General features: G+C 41.4%; 1 protein-coding gene across 3 annotated transcripts in view; it reads left to right on the top strand.

Moving 5' to 3' along the window:
- Positions 1-15960, top strand: part of dscaml1 (Down syndrome cell adhesion molecule like 1) — an 80461-nt gene extending 64501 nt beyond the window's left edge. For all 3 annotated transcript variants that reach the window (XM_028419544.1, XM_028419543.1, XM_028419545.1), the window contains 17 exons: positions 253-399; positions 486-641; positions 2790-2929; positions 5644-5797; positions 7111-7228; positions 7600-7763; positions 7839-7937; positions 9536-9724; positions 9852-9980; positions 10202-10360; positions 10447-10602; positions 10769-10799; positions 10896-11014; positions 11099-11251; positions 11570-11764; positions 11879-12187; positions 12290-15960. In XM_028419544.1, coding sequence (XP_028275345.1) covers positions 253-399; positions 486-641; positions 2790-2929; positions 5644-5797; positions 7111-7228; positions 7600-7763; positions 7839-7937; positions 9536-9724; positions 9852-9980; positions 10202-10360; positions 10447-10602; positions 10769-10799; positions 10896-11014; positions 11099-11251; positions 11570-11764; positions 11879-12187; positions 12290-12861 — 2990 coding nt within the window. In that variant the 3' untranslated portion in view covers positions 12862-15960. The remainder of the gene's footprint in view (positions 1-252; positions 400-485; positions 642-2789; positions 2930-5643; positions 5798-7110; positions 7229-7599; positions 7764-7838; positions 7938-9535; positions 9725-9851; positions 9981-10201; positions 10361-10446; positions 10603-10768; positions 10800-10895; positions 11015-11098; positions 11252-11569; positions 11765-11878; positions 12188-12289) is intronic.
- Positions 15961-18051: the final 2091 nt, after the last annotated feature.

Raw genomic sequence — 18051 nt, forward strand, 5'->3', positions numbered from 1 at the left:
GTTTATCATGATTTATTTATCAGTTAGCCAACACAGTCCTAAAATGAGTCCCAATTAATAAAATCTCTGGCAAAAGCTACCTTATGATCACATTGTAGAGCTAGATCGATGAAGCTAACAGATGATGATCCAGCGTTCCCCCCAATGGACAGGACTTTTTCTATTAAAGTAAACTGTGAAATACATACGGTTAGATACATGAAATAACATGGTTATCATGTTTGACCTCTTCTCTTCTCTCTTCCTCTTCAGTGCCCAGTCAGCCCCCTCAGAACGTGCGAGCCATCTCTGTGACTTCTGACGAAGCTGTGATCACATGGGCTGAGCCTCCACGAATGACCCTGCATGGCGTATTGAAGGGATATCGGGTGGTGTTTTGGGCTGTCTTTCCAGATGGAGGTGTGTATGCCAATGCCAGGTTAAGTTGTGGTTATGAAATGGCTGCATTCTCAGTCTGACCTCCTGTCTTTTGTTTCGTCTCTCAGAGTGGGGTGAAATGCAAAACATTACGACCACCAAGGAGCAGGTAGAGCTCAGGGGCCTGGAAAAGTTCACCAACTACAGCATTCAGGTGCTGGCCTACACCCAGGCTGGGGATGGCGTCCGGAGCAACGTCCTCTACATCCAAACACGTGAAGACTGTGAGTCCATATTTTAGTATCTCCTTTCATAGAGATAACCCAAGTATTAAAATGATCTCTAGTAATGTGTCATTTACTTTGATCACATCTTCAGGGCAGGTTGAAGGTTTTTTTTTTTTCTTGGTTTAGGCAGCAGTGCGGGAGGCAGAGAGCCAGCGGGGGTAGAGGGGGTCTTTGTAAGGCTGAGGTTGCTGATTAAAACCTCTTTGTGCTCTGATGTGCCATTACCAGTGCTAATGAGAATTAAGAAGCCAAAAAGTGTGTGTGTAGTTAAGAACCCTAAGGGTTCCAGTGTGTGCATGTGTGTGAATTTGTGGAAATGTGTGTGTGGGGTTAAGTGTGTGTACATGTCTTTGCGTTGGTGCGCATGCACCAGTGCACGTGTGTGGACATGCACTATTGTTTGTGTGCTAGTCTAGCTCAACACCCAGCACAAGGAGAGGGATTAATTCTTTGTGGCTTAAAGAGAATTAATTTTGTGCTTACACTGGCGGGCTGTGGATTACATCCGTATCCGCCTCTCCTCTCCCTCCCTGGGGCCAGGCAGAGGAGGAGGCATGCGTCTGGAGATGGAGAAAATGAGGGAGAGAGGGAGCACAGCAAAGAGGGGGAGCCGAGATTCTAAGAAGTGTCATTTCAGAAAAGGCCTTTATTCTCTCTTCCTTACTATATCTCCATTTTATGAGCTGGCCTCACCGCAATAGCTCTTCAAATATGTGTATTGTGTTCAAGTGTGTGTGTGTGCATTTATCAGGGGCAAACTCAGTGTGTCTTTTTATCCCCTGATGCCGGTTGACACTGTGTCCAGGGGCAACCTCTTCACAAACGTTTTCTGTCTCTCTTGCTTGCACCCTTCCCTTTTGCCCTCGGTTCTGTCTGTAGCACATGCAGAAGTGTTTGCAGTGGAATTGTGCAAACAGCCAATTGTCAACCATTCTCCCTCTATTAGATGCACAAGCATAGCAGACAGAAAGCATAAAATGGTTTTACACCAAGGGCCCTCACACCCAGGAGGCCACAGCAGAATAATGTGTGCATATGTTTGGTGTTCATGAGTGCATACAGTATGTGCTAATTTGTGGAATATATATGTGTTCCACTACATTTATATATTGCTGTGTGTTGCCTAATTCTCTAAAGACAGACGATTTTCACAGAAGAATGTCTAATCACTATGTTGGCTAAGCGTATACTATTATCACAGTAAATGCTGAGATTTGTATGTTTTGGGGGGCCTGTGTAGGGCAGGGCAGGATAAAATTGAGCTTTTGGTGGTCAACATTGAGAATCACTGTATTTTACTCTATTTTCCTAAACTTAAATATGTATTTTTTTTGTCAATCCTAATCAAAAAGCGGCTGCAAGTGAGTAGAAATACAGTACAGTGACAGAAAACAAGGAAAAAAACTCAGTGACTGAGTGTGTATTTGAATTCTCCTACATTTTCTCCATTCCCTCCAAAGTCATTACACATTTTGCTGTAAGTCTGGGTGAGTCTGCTCTTGTCTTCAGCTGTAAATGTATTTTTGCTTTTCCTGTTAAAATACAGGAAGCTAGGTCTGCCAGTCTGCTCTGATTGGTTAAGGCACCATTTTATTGACAGAAACAAAATAAAGCATGCCCCTGAGTGCAGAATGAGTCATCAACATTGTTTCTATTCGTTTTTCATAAAATTACAAACTCTAAAATGCCATTAAGAATACTGAATGACCTTTTTGTCACCATTAGACCTGGTACTGTGCTATAGGCCATCAATAATGCTAGACATAAGATGTAGCCTACATGTAATTTAACAAACATATAAACAAATGAATAGATAGAATAGAAACATAATAGTAATGGTAACTTTAATTGTTAAGAATGTAAAGTTTACATAAAAAAACATCATGAGTGTCCAAGAGATCAATAGTTGCAGTAACATGAAGTCATAGTTTATCCACCCAATATCCATATAATAACACAGGAAACAAACATAGTGGTGCACAAAAGCTGCAGATTTCATTTCTATAATGTGGTATTGATTGTAAGGGTTAAACGTGTGACGTATTCCTGTAAGCTAACATGTTCAGATGTGTGCCAATGTGCAAAATGTAAATACAAAATATCACGTTTTTACTTTTGTTGTCTTTCCTTTCCTGTATGATTCAGACCCTGGACCCCCAGCTGGCATCAAAGCTGTGCCCTCCTCCGCCAGCAGTGTCGTAGTGTCATGGTTACCCCCTCACAAGCCAAATGGAATAATCCGCAAGTACACCATCTACTGCTCCAGCCCTGGGTCAGGCCAACCAGTAAGTTACAAGAGGGGTGTAAAGAGTTTTTTTTATGTGAATAAAAGGGGGAGAAGACCAACCCCAAACATGGCTGGGTGGTGAGGGGGGCAAGACTCTGCTTTCTACAGAAGGTAGTGTCTGTTATATGTTTTATTTCGCTAAGATAAAGCTAATTTAACTTAATTATAGCATTGTTCTGCTATTGTGTGTTTGTTTATGTGTCTGCGTGTGCATGCATGAGTGTGTGTGTGGTCTAGTGCTGCAGTCTCTGTGAGATGTGTGTGTGAAAATGAGCTCTCCTCATACTGCAGTGTGTGTGCGTGCAAACTCACCCTCCAGCCTCATTTACATATCTGCGTCTCATCACGTTGCCAGGACAACCTCATCTGTTCATCAGCGAGGGCAGAAAACAAGCCAAGAGCAAACACACACACACACACACACACACACACTCTCTCTCTCTCTCTCTCTCTCTCTCTCTCTCACTTACACTCACACAAATAGAAATACACTCATAAATGTATCACACCAGCCTTATAAATACACATGCATATATGCGACTCATGTTTTTATGACGGTGTGAATTTAAAAGTGAGAAATATACCCGGCTTGCATACATGCACACACATACACACATACACACACACACCATCTTAATGTACCTTGCAAGAATTGCATCTTCTCCTGTAGTCTCCCTCATTCACAAATCACTCTTTTCTATCTATCTATCTATCTATCTATCTATCTATCTATCTATCTATCTATCTATCTATCTATCTATCTATCTATCTATCTATCTATCTATCTATCTATCTATCTATCTATCTATCTATCTCTTTCAGTCTTTCTCTCTCTGAAGCCCCCATGCAGAGTTCAGGATGATTACTATGTAAATGAGTGCGACTGGAGAGAAGGAAGGAGGGATGGGGGGGTCAGACACACCGCGCGGGGAGTACTTTTGTTCCTCTTTTCATTATCTCGCTCTATCGTTCCCTGGATCACCGCTATCTCCACGCCGGAGGAATATTTTAATATCCGTTACAGCAACACACACAGTCACTCCCTCCCTCCCTCCCTCCCTTCCTCCCAGCATCTACCCACCCACCCAGCCATATATCCATCCATTCATCTATCCATCCATACCTGTGCTTGTATAGAAACAAATGTACAAAGAAGACACTGACATACACGAGAGTCGGGAAGGAGAAGTGCAGGAGACGATGTAAAACAGAGGAGGTGGGGTATTGGTGGATAGATGCAGGAGTGGGCCCGCAGATGACAGGCAAATGTGATGACAAGGAAATGAAGAGATGGATGAACGGTGATGGCAGGAGGAGAAGGGGAAGGATGGCGCAGTGTGTGGAGAGAAAAAAAATGAAGAGAGAGGATAGAGACAGGAAAAATGGATGGTGAACAGCAAACAGTGAAGTAATAAAAAACCCAGTGGATTCCTCAATGAAGACCTGCTCATAAATGTGAAAAACAACATGAATACTGGAATCTATTTGCCCAGCATAAACCTCTTAGTACACAACAACAACCACAACAACAACAACCACCCAGCAGGCCAGGACAAGAGCTTAGCAACACTGCAGTGTCTTCACAGATTTTACTGCCTGGCACATTATTTTAACCCAGTTGACACTTGATTCTCAGTCTTCATTTCAACTCTTTCTGCCAGTCAGAAATGTTGAGCAAGAGTCAGAAAGTCAGTGATAAAACATGGTCCAGAGGGTGAGGAGTGAATACTACCTTACAGTGTGTGTGTTAAATTTATGATTGTGTTTTAGAATTCTATTTATAGTTGTGACCAGCACCACAGACAGAGTTGCTGAGGGGGAATGTGTAGAAGTCTGTGTGTGTTGGGATACCTGAGGAGTAGGTAAAGAGTAGGAGTTGAGGGAATACAGGTATAATTGGAGGGTAGGCGAATAGTGAGTGGCAGGCACTAAAAAAGAGAGAGAGAGAGAGAGAGAGAGTGTGTGTGAGGGGACAGTGATGCGAATATGTCTAGACAGACACATGGCTGGGTTAAACACACTGCAATTACACATCCACCTCCAGGTCATGCATGCCACTGTATGTGTGTGTCTGTGTGTGGCAGTATATTCATGCATACATGTGGGTGTGTGTTCATACTTGCTTGTGTGTAACCATTCCTTTCTGTCTGTTTATGTGACTCCTCTCCCCTCCTCTCCTCTCCATCATTGCTGCTGCAGTAGATAGGCCTCATTAGTGTATGACTGTTCATGATATCTTTGACTGACTCATTTGTCTGTTCCCCATTGTCTTCATCTCCCATATCTCTGTATGCCCTCCCTGAGGAGGGGAAGGAGCGGGCTTTGCCTCCCCCAGTCCAACCCTCTTTTCCCTCCAGCATTACCCGACTATCCTCCTTTCTCCATCTTTATTTTTCTACTCAGTATTGCCACTTCACAATACAATATGTCTATACCCTAAGTCTTTACCTTCAGTTCCATCCTGAATATTGTGCTTGCTTCACTTTATATTGATGTTCACTCATGAAAAGTGACAAAATGATCTTTTTGGCATTGCCATGATTTCACTGTGCTGCTCAGGGTCTTGTTACCAGAAAACAAAAGATTTTTTTTTAATTGAAGGATCTATTTATGTATTGTAAAACTCTATTGTCACGTACAAATGCTGTGTGTATTCATGTTTAATCTATCCTCTCCGAGTCACACCGTCCTACTTCCTTTGGCTTTCTCTAGCTGCCAAGCGAGTATGAGGCCAATCCAGAGCTGCTGTTTTACCGAATCACCCACCTCAACCACCGGCAGCAGTACCTGATCTGGGCTGCGGCTGTCACCACCGCTGGCCGGGGGAATTTCAGCGACAAGGTCACTGTGGAACCAGCAGCCAAAGGTGAGCCCCTAAAAATGAGACTTTCATATTGTCTTTTAGAAAATGCAAGACATAATTTGTGGTGTCACAAAAAGATCTTATATAAGATGTAGTTGCTTCTTTATTCTTATTTCTTTTGCCAGGGGCATATCCAAACCAGCTGTTCTTAGGCAGATGAGACAATAGTGTCCTTGTTTGTGGTTCTGTTTTTCTCTTTTTCCACCCTCTTTCTCTCACAGGAACCATTATAGGTTGCACTTAAAACCTCTAACTGACACTATCATGAACTAAAAATATATTTTTAAAAGGATGTTTCACTGTACATCCCTCTTTCCCCTCTCACTCTGGTCTATACAGAGTATCTCTTTTCTGCTTTTTTTCTCAGCTTTTCTTTTTGTTTTAATGCTACTGTCTGTTTTGACTTCACAGAGGTGTGCTATTGATTTCTGAGTTCAGAGGGCAACAGATAAACTGCCCTCAACTAGAGAAATGATAAGAGAGAGAGCAAAAGGGCAGACAGCAGGTGGAGGGGGGGGGTAAGGGGAGAGAAAATGACAGAAGCGGAGCTAACTAATACGTAAGACAATAGAGAAGCAGAGTGTTAAAGAAAATGAAGATGGCAGTTAAATCAATATGCTTTGGATTAAAAGACAGGAAGAGAAAGGGAGTAACAATGAATAGAGTGCACTTCCACTATGTTTTCTTTATTTGTTCATTCCTTTGACTTCTGGGTGCAAAGGTCTGTCAGTGTGCGCTCATATGGGTGTGTGTGTATGTGTGTGTGTGTGTGTCAGCTGATCGGCAGCTGTAAAAGGCAGCGTCCTCCAGGCTTGCCCACTCAATACTTCATTCAACCTTAACATAAGTGCACTGAAGCACTAGCATTAAGACGCCAAGCTTGAGAAAGAAATAGACAGAGGGCGGGTGGGTGAGCGAGGGGCTGACAGAATAAGAGGGTTATGTGCCTGAATGGATGGATATTTTTTCATGTCATCCCCTCTTCTTCTATTCTCTGCTGGACAATATCACATTTAACAGTTCTTTTCAAATATGAATCACAGGAAATACAATACGCATTTCCTTGTAGTTAATCTATTGAAATTGAGAAGCAAATCAATTAATGCACATGTATAATTAAATGAATATTATAGTACACATTATAGTGTATTGAGTGTATAGTGTATTAATTGTATTAAAGCATTCTGATTCTTTATTGGGTCTGATAACAGCTTTCTGACAACATGTCAATTAAGCTATTCCTTCTATCATAGTTAATGCAATTAGCGCTAAGTTTTTTTAATTCAGGTTTTTTTTCTCTCCTCATCCTCCGGCAGCCCCGGCTAAAATCCTGTCATTTGGGGGTACTGTGACAACTCCATGGATGAAGGAGGTGCGACTGCCTTGTAGCTCAGTAGGAGAACCCACACCTACTATAAAATGGACCAAAGACAGGTGAGAAGGTCATAGTAAAAAATCTGCTCTTGTCTGTGTTGATTCAGCAATATAGGTAGTGTGTCTTTAGACTTAGAAAAATGGGAACGTCACAAAACTTGGCTGCAAGTTACAGTAGAAATGTGGGGGGGGGGGGGGGGGGGGGGGATGTGCTATATGACAAAAGACATAGAGCTGTGGTATCACAAAAAGGACTTCTGCCCAGATGTTTACAGCTCTGTCACCTTCTTTTCCAAAAGAAGGTGTGGCAGCCTCTTCCTCCATTTGCCTTAATGTTGATGCACTGTGTTGTAGTTCTAGTAATCTCCTTTATAACCTGCCAATGATTAACACTGATACTAAAGAATAACTTGGATCTTTTTTTCCTTTAGTGAGGACACAGCCATCCCAGTGTCTCTTGATGGACAGCGTCTCATTATGGCTAATGGGACACTGGTGCTGCGCTCTGTCAAAGCCGAAGATTCTGGTTACTACACCTGCACCGCCACCAACACACTGGGCTTTGACACTATTATAGTCAACCTCTTGGTACAAGGTAGGAAAATGTCAGTAATGATGCACTTGATGAAAAGTGTTACATAGCTGTTAACTTACAGCATCTCGTCTGCAGTCCCTCCAGACCAGCCACGTCTAACCGTCTCCACCACCTCCACTTCCTCCATCACTCTGGCCTGGATACCAGGAGACAACGGAGGCAGCTCTATCAGAGGTATGACCCGCCCTCCTGAAGAAAGCTGCATTACCTCTGTCTATCTTTCTAAATGACTTTATTCTACTCTATAGCCAACATGTCTGTCATGTCTTTGTTTACCCCTGCCTGTTTGTTCTTTGTCCTTTGCTCAGCATACTGTTTGTGTGCATCTATTAGTTTATCGAATGGTGTCCTGTGGTTTTATGTTCCCCTGTTAACTGTGTGTCTGTTTGATTATCTGATTATCGATGATCTGTGTGTGAGGATGGCCATAGTGTGCGTGCCTGAGTGGGCATGCATGCAAATGCAATTTCAGTTGTTCTCTTTGTTCATGCCACTTGTCAGTATGAGAGTGTTGCAGGGTCATCAGTCAGTCTGACTCCTTGCTGCTTATTATGTCTACATAACACTCACACGGAGCAAGAGCAGGTATTGATTATGTTGTTGGATTTGAAGACAAAACTTCAGCCAGGAAGACTTATATATGTCTTGCACAACTACAAATGGAATAGCAGTGAACAATCTTTCATATTCAAAGACAGCCTGTAGCCTGTTTCCTGTTTACTCTTACATGAAGCATATTTGGTGCCTCCCAGAGCTGACAGAATATAGTTGTGATCACGTGGGAGATGGCACTGCTAGCAAGTCCCACAGAAACACACAATGTGCACACAATATTAGGAAGGATTTTGAACTTTGGTGCAGACACTGTGTATCAGAGCTTTGTGTTACCCACCAACGAGTATATTTGCACACGTCATACAGTGTCTCATATATCCATGGAGTCTAACTGTATATCTGAGATGTATACCAGCATGCCTCCCTGTCTGTGGAGCCATCTGCACAGTGTCAGCAGCAGGCAACACTGGAGCTATCCATCAAGCATTTATTTTGCAGTAAGGAAAATCTCTCTTAGCTAAAAAGAAAAGCTTTATATTTAGGGCCTTTTTTCAGCTTAAATGAAATAAACCGATAAACAATTGAACAAATCTCGTAGAATGTAATCCCGCACTGAGAAATGATGTGTTCTAATCTGCTCTATAATAGGCCGTTGTTCTAGTCTAGTCTGTTCTGTACTGTTCTCTCTGATATCTGCTGTGCTCTCTTCTGTTATGTGACAGACAGTGTGTGTGACTATCAAACTTAACAAACACTGCTCGATATGCGCATGTTAACCCTTCTAATGTTTTGGACTCTGTCACACCATCTGTGTGAAACACAGGGAGGGAAAAAGATTGGTACAAAGTGTACAAAGAGGGAGACATTTATATATGCATAATTATACACAAACAGAAGGAAGGACAGACAGAGGATTGGATGGAAAGTGTCTCAGAGCAGGAGGGAGTTGGCTCTCCAAGGCAGCTGATTATAAAAACAGTCACCATATTGCATATTACCCTCATTTGCATAGATGCTCAGTCAGCGCCATCCCAGTCTTGGGGTTTGTAGGTAACTAATGGCGGCATAGATAGAGAGCAGCAAGACCATCCTCCAACTGGAGCTGAACCGTGGAAGACAAATACAGTCAGGCAATGCCATCTAGTGGACAGCTGAGATACTAGTGAAACAAAGTTTAAGTGGGAGTCATGATAAAATGTGTCTGCCTTTGTTTGCAGGTTTTGTCCTGCAGTACTCTGTGGACAACACAGAGGAATGGAAAGATGTGTTTATCAGTTCTACGGAGCGCTCCTTCAAACTGGACAACCTGCGCTGTGGGACCTGGTATAAAGTCAAGCTGGCTGCAAAGAACAGTGTTGGAGCAGGACGTATCAGTGAGATAATTGAGGCAAAGACCCATGGGCGAGGTGAGAGGATGTGTGCATAAAAACACATCGGACTATCAGAGATCACCTTTGTATGACAGAATAGGTGTCTGAAAGAGAGTGTGCATATGTCTCCCAGTCACTGTTTAAACATGCGTCTTTCTTACAGAACCACAGTTTAACAAGGATCAGCCTGTCTTCACTCACATTAACTCCAGCCATGCCCGCCTCAACCTGCAGGGCTGGGCCAATGGGGGCTGTCCAATCAGTGCTGTCACACTAGAGTTCAGACCAAAAGGTGAGTCACTAGTATTAAAAGATGTTCTGACACAAAAGCTGGAAGGTTCCACCATAATGTCCTCATGTCTCCGTATTATTTTCTTTGCAGAAAAAGTCCACTGCTCAGTTTATTTAAAGCATAAATATTTAAATTTGTTTAATTGCATTTGTTGATGTAATACACAGACTGATTTCTCTCTATAGAAAATAGACTTCACTTTAGTGTGTGTACTTGTGCAGGCACGTGGACATGGCACAGTGTACGTACCAACGCCACCACAGATGTGTTCCTGGCTGAACTGCGTGAAGCCACCTGGTATGAGCTGAAGATGAAAGCATGTAACAGTGCAGGCTGTGGCAACCAGAGCTCCCAGTTTGCAACACTGGACTATGATGGCAGTGAGTAGAAGCTTTTGGATAAATGGTGTATATTGATTATGGTGAAGAAGCAGTAACTAACATCTCCTCCTTCCGGGTTTGTACAGGTACAATTCCTCCAATTAAATCGCCTCTGGAAAAAAATGACGATGTCAAGAAACTATTTTCTATTGGCTGTCCAGTCATCCTGGTGACTCTCGGTGTCGCACTGCTCTTCATCATTCGCAAGAAACGCAAAGAGAAGAGGCTGAAGAGACTAAGAGGTAAGAGATGAAGAACTAAGAGGCAGGGAGGCAAGGAGTTAAAATGGATTGGTAGGAAAACCACAGCAGTCTTCAGATTCCTGAATCAGAGGCAGACTTCAGACAGAATCTTTAAGTCTCTTGAGCTGACTGTAAATTAATTTGTTATATTCTCTGCTTTCTTTAGATGCCAAAAGCTTGGCAGAGATGCTGATCAGGTATGGCTGGTATTCATTCTGCTCATCACAAAATCAGTCTGAATAATCTTGAATGCTGAATTAAAATGTTATGTGTGTCTTTTATCTCTGGATTAGTAAAAACAACCGCAGCTTTGACACTCCAGTTAAAGGACCTCCACAGGGCCCACGGTTGCACATCGACATTCCCAGAGTGCAGCTGCTAATTGAGGACAAAGAAGGCATCAAACAAATTGGTGAGAAGAAGCGTTAGAGACAGAGAGTCACATAAATATTTCATCAGCTGTGTTATGAAACAACCACTATTCTGCCTCTCATAGGTGAGGACAAGGCCACTATCCCTGTGACAGACACAGAGTTCAACCAGACTGGGAACCCACAGAGCTTCTGCACTGGTGTGTCTGTCCATCACCCCGCGCTCATCCAGAACACCGGTCCTTTGATTGACATGTCTGACATCAGACCAGGAACCAGTATGTGCTCTCACTTCACTCAGTTCATGCTGTAATTTTAAGTAATCAATCAATAAATCTTGATTTATAAAGCACTTTTCATACAATAATATTTGTAACACAAAGTGCTTTCCAAAGATAGCCCCCCACCCACACACACACACACACCAATGCGCATACACACACTGAGGAGTCCTGACCTGAGGGGTCTAGTGGATAAGAGCAAATCAGATAAATAGGATGGTTGGAAATAGGATCTAGACTATGACCAGATTTGTAAACCAGTAATAAGATCTTAATGTTTAAAAAAATGCATCTCCTATTTTTTTTTACTCTCAGATCCAGTTTCCAGGAAGAGTGTAAAATCAGCCCACAGCATCAGGAACCGCTACTCCAGCCAGTGGACTCTGACCAAGTGCCAGGCCTCTACACCAGCCCGCACTCTCACCTCAGACTGGCGCACAGTTGGCTCCCAGCATGGCATCACTGTCACAGAGAGTGACAGCTACAGTGCCAGCCTCTCACAGGACACAGGTTGGGTGAAATGACACTTACAGCCATTAACTTGTACATATAATTATGGCTGTTTTTCAAACGTGGAGGAGAATGTGATTTTTGCCTTCATTTCATTTCCTCTCTCCTGCACAGATAAGGGTCGCAACAGCATGGTGTCGACAGAGAGCGCCTCCTCCACCTACGAGGAGCTGGCCAGAGCATACGAGCATGCCAAGCTAGAGGAACACCTGCAACATGCCAAATTTGAGATTACAGAGTGCTTTATCTCTGACAGCTCATCTGATCAGATGACCACAGGTACCAATGACAATGCAGACAGCATGACGTCTATGAGCACACCATCAGAGCCTGGTATCTGCCGTTTCACTGCCTCGCCACCCAAACCACAAGACTATGACCGTGGCAAGAATGTAGCTGTGCCCATTCCACACCGCGCCAAGAGTAAGCACAATTCTTTATTTTAATTATGAATTATTATTATTATTATTAGTATTAGTATTATTAATTATTTTATGTATATAAAATCATGCGTTTTCCTTCCAGGTGATTACTGCAACCTCCCCCTCTACATGAAGTCAGATCCTTTTTTCCGAAAGCAGTCAGAGCATCATGACCCTTGTCCAGTGGTCCCACCACGTGAAGCCTCTATTCGTGGCCTGGCCCAACGGGCATACCACACCCAGGGCCGTCATGTGACTATGGACTCTGCAAAACAGCAGGCCCTGACCATGGGCCATTCCGGCCAATCCAACCTCACTTCTTCTGGGGCTTCCTCTGGAGGAGCAACAGGAGGGGGTGGCAGTGGAGGGGCATCTGCTACCTCTAGCAGCTCCACCCTCCCCCAGAGGACTCTCACCATGCCTGGCTCCTCTGCCTCAGTGGCCCAGAGTGCAGCGGCAGCTGCTGCTGCCACCGCTGCAGCTGCTGGGGTGTCATCATCCTCCGGTGGAGGTGGGGCAGCAGGGGGGACTCCTGGAGGTGCCTCTTCATCTTCCTCCAAGATGGGAGGATCCAGAGACTCTCTCCTGGAGAGCAGCTCCTCGGGCTTAGGCAGACTGCAGAAGCAGAGGGATGGAGGGGCAGGGGCCTACTCCAAGTCCTACACACTGGTGTAGCCTGCCATCACTGCGGCCTGTCACTGTAACTCTTAATAGAATGCTGGTCAAGCCAGCGCTTGCCTGGAGCCTCCATGGAAAATTGGGGTGAGGAACCATACACATGCACAGCTTACCCGTCAGTGCCTGCGCTGTGCCAGGCTGCAGGGGGCTGGATGGGTTCCCATTGACACTACTGTATGAAGGGGTCAGAGTTGGGTCTCCACAGCACAGGGGTTTGCCTTTCTTTCTGCCTGACTGCTTTTTGTTATTATTGTGTCATTTATCTCTCTTATTTCATCACCCTGGAAATTACTTGCCAAAACATAAAATGATGTATCTGTTCATTCCATAGTCATTTTCTGGCAAGGACACAGTACTTATGCACAAAATGCTTTCCACGTCCACTGTCTTGTGTTCTGGATCAAGACAGCTGTAGAATGAACCAGGTTGCTTGAGTTTCACACAGGTGTGTGTTAAGGTTTTTAGGTTTTTAAATCTGTTACTCTTTATGGCCTCTGATGGGAAAGGAGCTCATATCACAGCATTGTGCTACGGCAGGATGCATTTACTGTATGCATAAACCCAACCCTTGGTGTTACACATGCTCTGAGAGGTTACTCCACCTCCAGGTAGTGAAAGGACGGCCGTCTCAATGTCAGTTTTGAGACGAGGGGAATTTTCTTATACATGCAATGGATGACACATCCATTGCATGTATGCAAGTGCAAGTGGTCTTATTAATTGATGCTTTTATAAACAGACTCAAGCAGACAAGATAAGAAAAAATGTCTCGTCAAGTGAAAGAGGAATCCAAACCATTCTCTTTTTCATCAGATTTTTCTTTAATTTCAGATGATGGAAATATAATCTCATGTGCACTAAGTTAGAATGGATCCAAGTTACAGAAAACTTCAAAAGCCTGCTGAGTGAGTGTGAGTGTGTGTGTGGATGTATATGTGTAAATATATATGTATACATGTGGCAGGCACACACCAACAATGGACCTTTTTAAAATCAATCTGTATGCTGACATCTTGGGCAGACGTCAAAACTGAACCCCTCCCCTCCACCATTGTTCATTTTGTACCTGTGAAAGGGGACGTGGGACAGTAACGACCACAATGACGGTGATGCTGATAATGGTGTGTAACACTATGATCCTAATTTGGTCTGGCATTTTTAAACTTTTTATGTTAACTGTGACTGACAAAAAATGGCTTAGCATACGAAGAGAGAGCTGTTGCAAATCTCTTTCTCTCTTCTTCGGAGTAAAGGAGGAAGAGACCCTTTGTACGATTCATCATGGTGCCACAATAACTAGAGCTTTTCATTTTTGTTTTACCTGTACCCTCATTTATCTCTTTCTATCCTTTCGCACTTTCTACCCACCCAGTCTCCCATCATATCCATACAGCGTCACTGTGACCTACCGCTAGCATACCGGCTAGTCAAAAAGACAAGAGAGAAGAGGTCTAATATGCACAGACGAGCAGAAATGCTATTTGACTTTCAACAACAACTTGAAGTTGCAGACATACCACACATTTATAGAGATGTATAGGAAGAATCATATTGGTAAGATGTTGAATTTATGGATGGACGATGACTTGGAGATCAGAGCGACCTACTGTTAAGATAGAATCTGAGTAGCAAAGAGAGAGATATAAGTGGTCTTCAAAACTAAACAAAGTCTTTTCAAGTCCCTCCACCTCACTGGAATTAATTTTAGCTTTATGCATGGTACTGTATCTGCTCTGTTTTTGTTTTGTTTTTTTTGTTCATTTCTTCTCCCAAAGCTTAATCCCATAACAAAGATCGTTCCAAAAAAAATATAGAGTTGCTCCAAATGTTTTGCAATGGTAAAACGTACCATCAGGGCTCTCGCAATAGAAAAAAAGATATCATATATGTTTTGTTTTTCAAAAGTATGTACATATATATTTCTATTCAAATATATAGCAAATATATGAATATTGAAAAAAAGCAGAGAAATATAAAAAGCCGTTCTAATTGAAAATATATATGAAAAGATCACAAGACAATCGCTCAGAGTGAGAAATGGCAAGAAGAAAACGAAGAGGCGAAAGCAAAGTTTAAACGGGTAGCACAACCTTGGACGGAAGGTCTTAAAAGAGGAAATGGTGTGAGAGAAAGTTAAATGGTGAAGCTGAGGGTTTGAGGAATGATACAACGACCCCCCCACCCACCTTGTGATTTTGTAAATGTTCCAGCTGCAAGTGGCCGTGCGGCAGGTGTAGCAGCTGAAAAGGACAAGCACAGTAAAGTTGTAGTGTGAGATTGTGTCACTGGTTAACTGTGTTCTATGGCTCAGTGCAGAAAGTGTGATGTTGAAAAGAAAACAGTAAAACAAGGACAGCCTATACAGTGAGTGAGCCTCTTGTATTATGTTGTATTGTACCTTCCAAAGGTGTGTTCACAAACTCAATGCCATTACTACTTACAGTAACTATAACTAATGAAAACAAACAGACCAACAAGTGTTTCTGTTTCCTATCTGTGGCATAACGAGTCCTCCCCAAACTCCAGGACTGCAGGCCAATGACCACACCACACATTCAAAGTTATAACTGCTGATTAATGTATTCATGCTCCCTTTTATTTAAACTGACAAAGGAGACACGTTTGCTTTCCATTGCTAATGGTTTTGATGCCTTTCATTTTGGCCTTTATGTTTTGAAGTTATGCAAATACTTGTCTTCAGAAAAACATGAGTTTTGGGACTGAGGCTGATCTGTTTCTTTACAAACAGGAGCTCCAGTTGTATGGATATTGGTTGGAGTGATGAAATAAACTTCTGTCCAACCTGCTTTCCCCAGTTCTTCAGTGAAGTTGATTACACTGTACAACACTTAAAATGCAGTCAGTTTGCTCAAAGTAAGGAAAATTCCACCCTGGTTCGTGTTTCATTGTTTCCAAATGTAAACACACAGTACAACAGCCTATGTATTCTGTGCTCTTAGGCATAAGCTGCACATTATTTGATTACACTTATATGCTTTAAGGCACAATAACTAGTACACTTAATATACCTGTATTGATGATACAGGTATTTAAAAATTACATTGACATTTAGATATAATTTTAATTTAATTCAATTTATTTATATAGCGCTTTTTACAATCAGAATTTACATTATTTACATTAATACTGCTGTGTGATTATGCCAAATATCAGTTAAAGAATCATGTGTGAGCCAAGGACTTTATGCTGTTTCAGCCAGGTTAAATCATAATAAACCTGTCAAATAAATAAAATATGACAAGATAATATTATTGGGAATTCTTACGTCATGAAATTCTACAACTGTGACAACCCTCCTGCTAGCTATACTGCAGTTTAAAGTATTCCAACATAAATACTCATGAGTTATATGAGTATATATTTTCTGTTTAGCATGCAATTAGTTATTTAATTAAAAAAGACAAGAAAACACTACCACATTTATTTTGTTGTTGTTCTAATTTCCTGGTCAGCTTAACAAGATTTTGGGTGGATTTTTCCTTTAAAAAAACATTCAAACTGACGCCTGCTGGTGCTTGTAAGGCAAACTTCACACATTCCACTTCCCCAGCCTTTTTTTCACATTTGCCAACAAATGAGAACCTTCCTCTCCCTCTCCCTCAATGTAACCCCCCCCTCCAATCCACCTATACAACCTAATTTCTACTCCATAATAGAAGACTTGTGTACATAGGAAAGTGTTTTGTATAAATGAGTACTATTTTCGACATCTTCACTAGAAACCAGGGCACAATGTAAACTTTGAACTGAAGTTATTGTAATGAAACAGAAGAGGACTTAATGAAAAACTATAGAATTATACAGACACTGCTTTATCTTGATTTATTGACCAGTCAAAACATGTCAGTGTGGACCATGCATAGTTAACGATATTATTGATTTCTTCTTCTACAGGGCATTTGGTTTTGTTGTCTCCTTTTTGTTTTTTTTTAAACTTTGTCACTTTGGTTGCTTAATTTAGTTTTTGCTTTTTAACAACAACAAAAAAAAAATCACTTTTTTGGGGGGGAGGGGCAGCAGCATTGCATGTTCTGGAAATTTTGCTGGTTCTAAAAGACAAATGGAAAATGGTGAATTAAACAATTTAAAAATGAGGGGTTAAGGAAAAAAAACATTTTAAAAATCCTTAAACTTTTATGGGGGAATTGTTGCTTCAATTTGCAAATGCTTGTGTTTAACTCTACATTTTCTTTTCTATGAAATCAAACAAAAACAGAAAAAAAGAGTACTCAACACCTTGTGCAATAAAGCTATCTTTTTATAAACTGTGATGATATTGCTTATTCTTTCTGAACCAAACCTTTGGTTCAATGCAACTGAGATACATACAATTATAGAATATTATACTATGCTTTTATATATATATATATATATATATATATATATATATATATATATATATATATATACATACATATACATATATACATATATATATATATACATACATATACATATATACATATATATATACATATACATATATACATATATATATATATATATATATATATATATATATATATATATATATATATATATATATATATATATATATATATATATATATATATACATACATATACATATATACATATATATATACATATACATATATATATATATATATATATATATATATATATATATATATATATATACATATACATATATATATACATATACATATACATATATACATATATGTAACCTTGGTCAGATCTGTGCTTCACATAATGGTCTCAGTAAGTCGAATGCAACAAATATTGAACCACAACTCTGCGACCTTCCTATCCTTAACCCTCACATTAGTTGTAACCCAAACCCTAACCCTAACCCTAGCTGTAACCCTAACCCTAATGCAGAGCTAGGGTTAGGTTCTCGGCTGTCGTGAGGGTTACAGCCTCAAGTGAGACATTTTCATAATGGTCTCAGTGAGCCGAATGCAATAAACTTTGAACCACTCTGCGACCTTCCTAACTCTAACCCTAACCTTAGGTCTAACCCTAACCCTAACCCTAGCTGTGGGAAACCCAACGCTCTTCTTCAATGAACACATATTGCAAGTCCATGTGATTAGGAGGTGTGGCTTCAGGGTGAGCTCCAAGAGAAGGGGGGCATGTGGGTATTTTCAAAATCTGGCTGTTTCTTACTGGGTTTTCCAGA

Source organism: Parambassis ranga, chromosome 13 (genome assembly GCF_900634625.1).
Source record: "Parambassis ranga chromosome 13, fParRan2.1, whole genome shotgun sequence".
In the NCBI taxonomy this organism is placed as follows: Eukaryota; Metazoa; Chordata; class Actinopteri; family Ambassidae; genus Parambassis; species Parambassis ranga.